The 12,052-nt window shown below is 41.8% G+C and overlaps 1 protein-coding gene across 2 annotated transcripts in view; it reads left to right on the top strand.

Moving 5' to 3' along the window:
- Positions 1-1,083: 1,083 nt before the first annotated feature.
- Positions 1,084-12,052, top strand: part of TMEM245 (transmembrane protein 245) — a 130,604-nt gene continuing 119,635 nt past the window's right edge. Inside the window, exons 1-4 of one of the 2 annotated variants that reach the window (XM_061588990.1) lie at positions 1,084-1,766; positions 8,206-8,323; positions 11,023-11,124; positions 11,532-11,642. In XM_061588990.1, the coding sequence (XP_061444974.1) occupies positions 1,221-1,766; positions 8,206-8,323; positions 11,023-11,124; positions 11,532-11,642 (877 nt within the window). In that variant the 5' untranslated portion in view covers positions 1,084-1,220. The remainder of the gene's footprint in view (positions 1,767-8,205; positions 8,324-11,022; positions 11,125-11,531; positions 11,643-12,052) is intronic. The other variant, XM_061588991.1, reaches the window with a different exon arrangement.

Genomic DNA, 12,052 nt, shown 5'->3' with positions numbered 1-12,052 from the left:
CTGGAAAAAACAGAAGGGAGTAGAAAAAGAGGAAGGCCCAACAAGCGATGGATTGATTCCATCAAGGAAGCCACAGACCTGAACTTACAAGATCTGAACAGGGTGGTTTATAACAGATGCTCTTGGAGGTTGCTGATTCATAGGGTCGCCATAAGTTGTAATTGACTTGAAGGCACATAACAACAAAAGCCCTTAAATATTAGACAGGCATAATGTCTGTTGTCTTTTCAGTGCCTACTTTCAACAAGTCTTAAATAGAGACCTTATCCCAGTCTGCATTGGAATTGCTTTTCAGGATGTTTTAAAAACTGTTTTCTAAAAGACGTTTTTAAAGATGTTTTAAGTTTGTTTTTAAGACGTTTTAGAGTATTTTTGTGTGCTGCCCTGGGATCCTTCTGGGAGGAAGGGTGGGATATAAATTTAAAAATAAGTTATAACTGCACCACAGATGCAAAAGAGAACCATGCACAGATTCAGGCCAGCTGTGAGGCATCAATACAAATAGGTATGTACATACATACAATGCCAGAAGAAAACCTAAGACTGCTTGTTGTTGTTGTTGTTGTTATGTGCTTTCAAGTCGATTATGACTTATGGTGACCCTATGAATCAGCGACCTCCAAGAGCATCTGTCATGATCTTATAAGTTCAGGTCTGTGGCTTCCTTTATGGAATCAATCCATCTCTTGTTTGGCCTTCCTCTTTTTCTACTCCCTTCTGTTTTTCTCAACATTATTGTCTTGTCTAGTGAATCATGTCTTCTCATGATGTGCCTAAGACTGCTAAACCCTAATAAACCTCCCAGTTGGTGCTGGCCTCCTACTACCATCAGCCCCAGCCATCTTTGCCAATGTTCGGGATTATGGGAGTGAGAGTCCAACAACATTTGGAGGGCCAAAGGTTCTCCACCCGTTTTGAATAAAACGAGGCCAGAAGATGGTCAAGCAACGCTAGAGACAGTAGTAAGCGAACTACAGTCCTATGCAGAGTCCAAAAGAATTCAGAATCCCAACTGACTGCGTTTCCCAGCATCACTCGCTGCTACCAACTCCCACTAGCGACCCTGGAAAACTACATCTCCCAGCATTCCCTGCGGGGCCAGTTTTGTTTTCTTGTGGTATTTGCATTTCTCGGCTTGGCGCGGTTCTTGTCTCTGAGGCGGGTCTCAGGCATCGTTGGTGGTGGCAGGAGCAGCGTCAGTAGTTTCCCTCCGCTGAGATATGGCTGAGAGCGGGGACGGCCGGTCCCCCTCAAGCCCGCTCTCAGAGCCAGAGCCAGAGCCGAGCCCTGGCCCGCCGCCGCCGCCGCCGCCTCTGCCACGCCTGGAGAAGCCGCTGCGCCAGGCCTTCTACAACACGGGGGCTCTGGTGCTGGCGGGGCTGTGTTGTGGGGCGGGCGTGCTGGTCTACTTCATCCTGGAGGCCTTCCTGCGGCCGCTTCTGTGGGCCGTGCTCTGCGGCACTTTCTTGCACCCCTTCAAGAACTCTCTGACGGCGCTGGGCCGGGGCTGGCTGCGCCGGCTGCGCCACTCCAGCACGCCGGTCCTTTTGGCCGCTTTCCTCCTGCCGCTCTCTTTTGCCAACGCCGCCGCCGAGGCATTGGGCAGGCAAGTGTTCCGCCGGCGCCGGCTCCTCATCCTCCTGGGCGCCGGAGGACCCATCTCGTACGGCCTCTGTGTCCTCGGCACCTCTCTCGGAGTGCAGGCCGCCCTGACTCAGGTCGCCTGGCTCATCTGCCATGCGCTGGACTACTTCAGTAGCCTTTGGGTGAGTGTGAATGGGGGCTCAGCCCCTGGAAGGTGTAGTCTCTGGGGCAGTGGCACTTGTCGGCCAGGCACATCCCCGCATCCTGAATACCGCATCCCTGCTGTGGGCTGGCGCGGGGCTTAATCCGAATGAAGGCTGATCCCTTCCCGCCGTGTCCGGAACCTTTCTCGTCAGCTTCAGAACTTTGAAAGATGCCTCGTCAAAGAAAGAGCATCTTGGGCATGGGCAGAATGCATTCATTGCATCCTGAATTTCTAATAGCAGTCACTTAAAGCTCACACATCTTTAGTTAGGTGAGAGGATGCAATTTATAGCGGTGTGGATTGATTTAAATCAGGAAGAAAAAACGCTGATTTAAGTTTCCCCTTGATACTGCTTCATGTATTTCCTAAACTATGGAGCAACTCTGACCACCAAACCAGAATAATTTTCAGCACAATAGAATATTATTGATATGGTTCATTTTTACAACCAGATTTTGCATCTCTTTGTCATACTATATACATTTTGCATGCTTTCCTTGTCTACCTAGAAAGCAAATGTATTTAAAACATTCCCATATCGTTTTTGTTGTTAGTTATATAGGAATACGCACACTGGGTAATTCTGTTGCTGTTTTCTCTTTCACTCTGCTTTGGCCCAGCCCCACCCTCACCCTCACAAAAACAAAGTAAAAGGTGAAAAAGAGAACAGGGCTTCTTCACCTTCAGTAGTGGTGTAGAAGAGGAAATTTCAGCAGGTGCAGCTCGCATGCCCTTATGATAGGTCAGAGCAAGGTTTGATAGTTAACTGGGCAGACTAGAGCATTGTGTTTTGTTCAGATGAAAGTGCACTGGCTTTATGTGGCAGGTAGATGCTTGTATGTGGGAAATGATCAAATTAAACTAATTAACTGTAGGGCTAACCTGCCTATATTTAGGTTATTTAATCTTAAACTTGTTATTTAAGATAAACCTAATGTCTACAATTTAAAAAAAGATCTTTATTCACCCTGGTTTCTAGGAAAGCTTTAACCCTGGCAGTGAGGGGACAACAGAGTTTAATTGGTATCAGGGCTCAGATCAGTGACTTGTCTTCAGTTTCACATCTTGGGAGATAGGTGCCGAAAGAAAGTCTCTCTCTCTGTATAGAATGCATCACCTGTGTCCAGAGTGCTTGAGCATAGTCAGCTTTTTTATCTGAGATAAGGTAAAAAGAGTACAGTTTGTACAACAGGCAAAAGTATGTTGACTTATCTTTATTCCAGAGCCATATACTGTAAGATGTGACAAAAGGTCTCAGGACACATGTGGAGTAAACCGCATCTCAAAAAATGAATTATAGCCACTCAACACATCTAAGATCCTTTCAAGAAGGTGCAGCTGCTAGGAAAGATTGAACCATGGCAGTGTGTAGACACAGGACTTCATTTGAGCTTTGGCTGTGCCCTTGAACCTGTCCAGTTCCAACACTTAGAAGATAAGACATAAGGGGGAGGGGTTCCATTGAGGATATGCAAAGTGCATCACCCACATTTGGGGTAATTAATGAAAGCCACTTGGAAACTAAACCCATAGACAGAGGATGCTGTTTCTTGGAGAGCTTGAATCCTGGTTATGAATGGACATGGGGCTTAATTTGAGCTGGGACTCGACTGTGGAAGTAACATCAGAGCTCAGCTTAGAAAATGTGACCTAATGTGATATGCCTCTAAGTATGTACAGAGTACATTATCTGCATCCTGAGTCGACTACCCTGTTGTTCTTCTCTGATTCTTCCAGGTGTTCCTTTGATACCCTTCCCTCCATCTCCAGGTTGCCATCTTTCCTGCCATTATTATCTCACGGCTCTACCACATAACCAACCCTTCTCTCTCCTCTGGCCTCTTCCCCGTTCTGTTCAAACTTGTTATTGTCTCCACTGTTTTCAAAAAGCCATCTCTTGACCTATCCTCCGTCTCCCGCTCCGTCTCCCTTCTGCTGTCTCTCTCCTGATACATGGTGCTTACTCCCAATGTCTCAGCCTTATCTCTTCTAACTCACCTCTTAACCCATTTCAGTCTGATTTCAACTCCCTGCTTTTTATTGAATATTCCTACACAAAAATCACCGATCACTTCCTTACTACAAAATCTAAAGTTCTTTATTCTGCTGTCATTCTCCTTGATCTCTCTGCTTCCTTTGATACAGTTTATCATTCTGCTTTATTCTTTTTATGCCCCAGGTCTCCATTGTTCTGTCTCATATGATTCTTTTCCAATTAGCTTAGGCTGCAGTTCTAACCCCACTTACCTGAGACTAAGCCCCACTGAATTCAGTGGGACTTACTTCTGAGTAGACATGGTAAGGATTGTGCTATTAATTATTCTTTCAGTGTTTTCATAGTGGGAAACTCTTCCCCTGCTTTCCCTTTCTTCGCTGAAGTTACTCAGGGATCTGATTTAGGTCCTCTGCAGTTCTCTCTTTACATGCCATTCCTGGGTGATCTCACCAAACTTCATGGCTTTCAGTGCTCTGCGTGTGTGTATGTATGACACCCAGCCCTACCTTTCTACCCGTGAACTGTCCCCCTCTCTTCAATCTTGCATCTCCAGTTGCCTCTCTGAATGTTGCACTTGAATGCTTTGTGGTCATCTCAATATGTCCAAGACAAAATTTTAATCGCTCTTCCTATGCCTTCTTCGTATTCTCTGTTTATCCATTGACAATGTTACCATCTACTCTAATGAACAGGCATGTCGTTGACTCCTGTTCTTTGTTTCCCATATTCTGTCTGTTAACAAGTCATGTAGCTTTTCCCTTTTGCTGTTGCAAAAATTTGCTCTTCTTCTGTGGCGACATCCTTGTCATCTTTCTTCGACTACTGGTCTTCTGTTGGTCTCCTCACATTCAGCATATGCACCTCTCTTGACGTTGTGATCTTGTGATGCCTCTCCTTAAATCCCTGCTTCACCTTCCTGTCGACTTCCAGGACCCACACAACCTCCTTGTCTTTAAGAGCTCTTCTTATTTTTCTGCTCTTGCATTCTAATACAACCCTGCCTGTATCCTTCTTTTATTTCTTCCTTCAGCCATCTGGAGGTCTACTCCTAAAAAAACCTCCCTCCCTTTCTGTTCCATACACTTGAAACTGCTGGCATGATTACACTTCTTTTATTTCTTTCAAACTCAAACCCTACTCTTTTGTGAAAGCATTGATTTGGTTCAGCCTCCCAGTTCTTGTGTCCTACTTGTAACATCCTCTAACCAGGCATAACTGATAGTGCAGTCCTATACATGTCTATACAGGAATACCCTGCTGTATGGACCTTCACTTTACGGACACTCGCGAGTACGGACATACTTACAGTAGCATCATTCCCCTGTTTACGTACTTCGCTTCGCAAGAACGGCACTTAACCTTTGGTTGTGGCCTGTTTTTTCGGTGGGGGGTGGAAAGAGAGGCGACCATGAATCAGCTGGGAGGCGCTATTGCGATCAGCTGAGAGGCGCGGCAGCGCAGCAGCAGAGGCTTTAGCTTTGAGGCTCCATGTGAAGGAGAGGTGGCACAGTGGCGGCGCAAGTGAAAAAAGGTAGTGCTTCACTTTAAGTACATTTTCGGTTTACGTACTTGCTCTAGACCCATTGCATACGTTAATGCGGGGTATTCCTGTACAGAAGTTAAATGGGGACTTGCTCCCAGACAAGTGGTGCAGCCTGAAACAATTATATTTTATCCTGAAGTTTAGCCCTACCTTCCCTTTCTTTGATGTTTTCCTTGTGTTGAATTTTAAATTATAAGTTCCTTGGGGCAGGGGCCTGTCTGTAGAATATGATGCACACTGTGGGCACTATAGAAATAATAATACATACATACATACAACTTTATTACGGTCATAGACCCAAACAGTTTGTAAACAAATTTACAGTGAATATATAATTATGTTCATTTAAAATAATTACAGGGATATAAACAATACCGTAGAATGAAAATACAGATAGGCCAAGCTGCAAAGATATGGACACCTTCATTTCTTGGCTTGTTGTAAATAAAAATTAAAATAATTAATGAAATCAGCAATACATATTGTGAACTTGATCTTTCCGTAGTGATTGAGCTACAAAAAGAAATTTAGCAACTGATTCTGTTAAAATTTTGTCTGTATCAGATAGAAGAAAATAAACTATTCTTTCTGGAGAACTATCTGAAAGACTAGAAATAAAAGGTAAAATAAATTTGGGTCTTAGATTATTGTATATCTCACAGTTTAGTAAAACGTGTTCTAGAGTTTCTGGTATATTCAGATTACAGATGCAGTGACGGCTTTCTACGGGAATACCTTGATAGCGACCTGTTAGAAGAGCAGATGGTAAACAATTAAATCTTGCTCGAGAGAACAAGAATCTATAGTGTGTAAAAGTTAGCTCTTCCAAATATTTTGCTGGGGACGGGAAGCAAAAGTTCAATTTAAAATGAAGTGGAGAGCACGATGTTTGTGCCTTGGAGATTAAATACTGGTAGTCTAAATCTTTAATTTGTTGAATTATTACCGATTTAGCCAGGGCAAAGTCCCATGATGAAATAGAAATAATAATATTTGCAGTCACTCAGAAACTGGATCTTGAGATTAGGGCAGAAAATACAGTATAGGAGAACCTGGACCCTTTTCAGAAATGGACCACTGGGCTAACAAACAGGGAGCCTGAGGTTCCCCTCTTCTGCTGCTGCTGGTGTTTAATGGTGAATCAAGGCCAGGATATGGCCCTATTATCACCACCTACTGTCAATCTCGTGTAACACAACTCATTTCATAAAACGTAGTACAGTATCTTTAACAAACTGCCAAATAAAGCTTTCCCTCTTGCTGGAGCCAGTTCATTAAACAGAATGAGATGGAATACTGAAGCGGTATAATTTTGTTATCACTTGAGACCTCAGGTTCAATTTGCACGGAAAAAACTCAGTGCTTGTGGTAAACTAGCATGTGAAGGAGAAGAGTTTGCTAAACCTTACTTTGATGTGTGTGTTTACTACATTCAGGGATCTTTTTACTGAGGGAAACATTCCTTAATGCACCCCCCCCCCCGCAACCTGCATTCTGAACTAGTAAAGTACAAGATTCTTCCACTTCATTCTGTGCATATGTAGAACATACCTTATTGTTGTGTAATACTGGATGAGATAACAGCTCAGTTCGCACAACCCTGAAATAAAGACATGTAGATATGTGGATTATTTTGGTGCATGGGTGTTTTGCACACTTCAATCCCTGTTTCTCATTGGGTATGAACAATTTAGAACAGCATAGAGTTTGCTTTTTATAATATCTGTCTGAGTCTCGTAATTAAAGGTCTTACTGGAAACCCAAGATCAAGAAGCATCTTATATGAGGGTTAAGATAGTGTCTATGGCTAAGAAAATCCTTTAGCACTTGGCTTTCTAACATGAAGGTTGGCGGTATTTTTGTCACTAGTGATATGTAGCGAGCCACTTTAGCATTTTTGTTGGCTATACCAGCAGGTAAGATGTCATAGCATGTGTTGGTGTCATATCACCCTGCTTAGTATTTGCATTTTTTTTAAACAAGGCTTTTGTATTGGTGTACATAAAGTTGAAGTGCTCTGTTGAACTCACTGCTTTTTCTTGGTTACCATTATACACTTTTGTAAATATAACAGGAACTATTGTGAGACTCCCTAAAGACTCAATTGCATTGATTGCACTCATTTATGTTGTCTTGCAATTAATATTGATCTCTGACAAAACATTATTTGGGTTTTGGGTTCTTCAATGTGAAATCTTCAGAGAATAACTATCTAGATTGCTAGGCCCTGGAAGAACAAGAAGAAAATAAGAAATGGAAAAATATATTTCTCTCAGTGGGAACCTCACGCACATTAATAATATTGACACACTGCATCGTATACTTCTTATTCCTATTAAGCTGTAAAACATAGGGAAGTGCAGTAACAAAAAGCTGCATCCAGTATATGTTATAATATATGTAATCTGCTTAGAGGTCTTTACATTCAAGTGGTATTATTTTGTTAAATAAAATAAATAAATATATGCCTATATCAGGGATAGCCAGTTACTTGGTGGCATCACCTTAGAATAAAGCCTTCAGTTATGGAGTCTAAGCATTGAGGAACAAGCAGAATGTTGCATATAAAATGTAAAAGAGAGAAGTAACATTAATGTGTGGAATAGTTTTGTCACTTAAAACTGCAAAACATCATTTCTTTTCCATATGAGTGAAGCTATAGACAAAATTCTTGCTGTACGTTGACAAAAAAATTGGTAAGGCTGCTAGGGACTTAAAAAAACTACTTCGCTTGAATCCAGCCCATGGGCTTATTTTATTTATGTTATTTATATACTGCTTAATTACTAAAGTTACGGTAATTGTCAGCTGGCCATTAAACTTGGCTTTGTTGGGATGAGTACTGATAGTTGTTTCCTCCCCCCCTTTCCTGTTAAGATATGGACCTTGATAGCAGGCTATCTACTGACGGTATTATTCAAGTGGAACCCAAGCACTGAACGTTACTTGAGAACCATCTCTGTTCCTGTCTGGATTCTAATGCTCTTTCATTTGGGTGAGTGACTTTTAACATTATTTATATATTCCAGCTATTTGTTGCTTTTCAGGCCTTAAGCATGAAATATTTCTGTAGATTTCTGAAAGATGTGTCAAACTACCAAGCTTGCACCAGAAATATTTTGTATGTGCATTGATTAAGGACCTGTAGTGAACATATTATTGCCTACAGGTGATGATGAGCATGGTGGAATTGCCATTATCTGTAATCCCTCATTTCTATAAAGGTGTGAAGATTGCTTTCATTGGCAGCAGTTTCTGAAGTAGGGAAGCCAAAACAAGTACATAAGGACTCAGCTGCAGTTTGTGCTCTTTTCTTTGGAAATGAAAAAGTAATTTAATGGTTTCAAACTTCACTGAGTTAATCGGCTAGAATTTAATGGTCCATGGCTTATTTTAAATATAACTACATGTGTGGCTTTACACATATGAATGAGCTCAGAATGAGCCTTGGGTTTGTGCCCTTTGTTATTCCTTTGCGTGCTTCAGATCCCACCCTTCTTTCCTGGTTGCTGGCAGATTATAGTTTGCTGTACATCCAAACTAGTAAACCAAGATGTGTGCTTGCCTTGCAAATTAGGATTCGATAATGGTTTGGCACTATATCTGCATAGGCAGAGCAATCCAACTCCGGGGAAGCCGGTGGAAGAAGAGCCAGCGGGAAGCTGCACATCATCCAGTTGCCATTTGGAAGTCCCTGGGCTGGCTCAGCACCAGCTCAGCCAGGAGCTGCATGCAGGGACCAGAACAGAAAAGTCTGTCCTCACAAATGCCCCTGCTGGGGAGTAAGCATTCTCCATAGACTTACATTGCAATTATTTTCTTAAACCGACCTTTTCCCCGGTGTAACTTTTGCATGGAGCAGGACCTGCAGGAGCACTCCGAACACTAATTAGATGTGGCCTAAGTCCTTCCACTTGGCCCCTCCTCTGACATGACATGTCTCCGGAAAGCCCCATTTTTGGACCTTCCACTGGCTTCCCTTATGCCAGGTCCCTTGTGGACCTCTGGCTGAGCTGGGATTAGGAGCTTCTGCTGGTGGAGCCTGGCAGAGCTGGGACCCAGCCAGCTGGGGATCTGCCATATTCAGCTCCCCTCAGCTCAATGTAAATAGCAGTTGGATTGCGTCCTAAGCCTGGAATTCAGTCAAAATATTACAGGAAACCATGGTTTTCTGCTTTGTGAATGAGTCCACCTCAGCCTTATGTTCGCACACTCGCATCTTTTCTTTTTCATGTGCCAGAGGAGATCAAAAGGATCTACTTTCTCTTGTAAACTAACAACAGTTACCTGTGATATCTGAACTCAGTAAACTGGTTTGTTTAATCTATGATTAGTAAGAATAAGTGAGGATCAAAGTGTGGTTTCAGATCCATGCTTATTCTCAGTAACCCGTAGTTAAATGAATAATAGTTCCTCAAGTTTGGATGGGGAACTGTGCCTAAATTAAAGCAAAAATAGAAGCTTTCTATCTCCTTTGGTATGTAAAAGAGAGCCAGTGGGATGTAGTGGTTAGAGTATCTGACTGGGACCTGGGAGACCAGGGTTCAAATCCCCATGTAGCCATGAAGTGGCTGGGTGACCTTGGGCCAGTCAGTGCCTCGCAGCCTAACCTACCTCTCAGGGTTGTTGTGAGGATTAAATTAGGAGGTGGAGAACCATGTTTGAATGCCACCTTGAGCTCCTTGGAGAAAAGGTGGGGTATAAATGCAATAAATAATAATAAAAGAAGAGGAAAAGGGAAGGAGAGTGTGTTTGCTCAAGGCTCGGGTAGCTATTTTCATTTAGTTCACGGCTATCCAGATGTGGAGGACCTGCAATTGCCATCAGCCACAGCCACCATGACCAGTAGTTAAGGGTAATGGGGATTGTAGCCCAGCAACATCTGGAGGGCCTTGGTTTAGCTATCCCTGATTTAGTGGGAACCCATAGTTTTCCATATACGTTTGAACTGGGCCAGAGTGGTCATTTAGTCACAGTTCTTGTCTCCTTTGGAAATAATACTTTAAATTAAGATTTTTTTTATACTTTTGTTTTCAGAAATAAAGCAGTATTATCAAAGTCTTTAAGCAAGTTGAAATCTTCCTTGTAGGGTACTACAGATACATAGAAGTCTTTTGTAATCTTAAATCCTTTTTTGTTTTGTTTTGTTTTGTTTTAGCATATAAAGAGTTTGTGTGATCATTTAGATTAGGTAGACCTCTAGAAATACACTGTTCCATGATGATTTCAGTTAGCATGCTAGTAGAGATCATCTTGCAGAAGTGAGAAAAGTAAATAGGTGGTTTTCTACAGCTGTGTAATTCTGAATGTATTCTTAGTGGGGCATTGAAAATGTATTCTTTTCCCTTGCTGAATTTTTTTCCTGGAAATCTTCAGTTGCACTGAAAATATGTTCTTTATATGCATTAAATGATCATTTCAAGAAAGTACACTAGAAATTTGTTTTTGTACTGCAAAGAATATCACGATATTTGTCTCCACTAAAAAAAAAGCAAAAACAAAACTATTGCAGAACAAGAAGAAATTTTAGCAAAATTTCTATCTTAAATTTTTGGTCCAAGGTTTTTGCAAATCTGTAGTGAGCAATGGTCCGACCTGACCTATTGATAGTTTCTGCTTTTGTGACTACTTTATACATATTATTTAATAAAAAGAATGTGAATCTTATTAATGGGACACCCTCTATTTTTTCAGCTTCTGCAGCAGGCTCATGGAGGATTCCAGTGTTTTTTGTTATAGTTGTCTTAATGACGGTGGGTATGTTGCATGAGCAACCGAGTGGAAGACAGTCTTCAGGTTAGCAATATTATTTTTCTTGTAGTTCCATTTAAGGTAGGGATAGCTAAGCTGTGTCCCTTCAGATGTGTTGGCACTGCAACTCCCATCAGTCCTAGCCAGCATAACCAGTCAGGGATTATTAAAGCTGTAGACCAAAGCATCTGGAGACTATGGATTTGCCTATCCCTGTTCTAGAGCAACTTAATGTTTTAAGGTCCTTACATGGAATGTTGTCAGGGATGATTCTGGTGTGACTGAAGCTAGTGTCAGTCCATGAATGGGAAGACCAGATAAAGCCCCCAGAGAGGGAAGGGCCAAAGTCTGCACCCTTGATGACATGATAGTTTCACTGGGGAAGTGGGAAGGAAGAAAACCCTGAACTACTTTCAGGCTTTTCATTTATCTATATATCTTTATTGTTTTAGGGGCAGAGCTTCCTGGTCAGATGATTTCTATTGCAGCGTCTACAATAGCCATGGCAATATCAGTGACAGGGTATGAATCAAGTAATGAAGAGCACCCATCACATTTCTCAGGTGATTGAACATTCTGTAAGAATACTAGAGATTTTCCAATATGGTTTGCATGCTTTAGCTTGCTGTTTGAGTTTATCTTAATGAACCTACTCTGAAGTTGGTGTATTCACAGTGCTTATGCTTAAATTAATTATTTGGTTACTGGAAGTTTGTTTTGTAATGTGTATTTCAGCTGAGACTAGTCTTTTTCCCTTCATCAAAATTACTTACTGTATTTCTTTCTGGTGAAATCTTAGCAAAAATGAGAAGTCTTGAGATTCAAGAATGAGGCAGTTTAGAATGAGTACTGTGTGAAGTACAAAATATATAACCTGTATTTTAAACTGTCATGTTCCATTAACAGTTATTTTAGAGAAATATAAGCTGGTGTTGTTATAGATAGCTTCCAGGTAAGTTCAGACCCATTTAAA

This window comes from Rhineura floridana, chromosome 11, assembly GCF_030035675.1.
Source record: "Rhineura floridana isolate rRhiFlo1 chromosome 11, rRhiFlo1.hap2, whole genome shotgun sequence".
In the NCBI taxonomy this organism is placed as follows: domain Eukaryota; kingdom Metazoa; phylum Chordata; class Lepidosauria; order Squamata; family Rhineuridae; genus Rhineura; species Rhineura floridana.
This window is presented reverse-complemented; position numbering and strand designations above follow the sequence as displayed.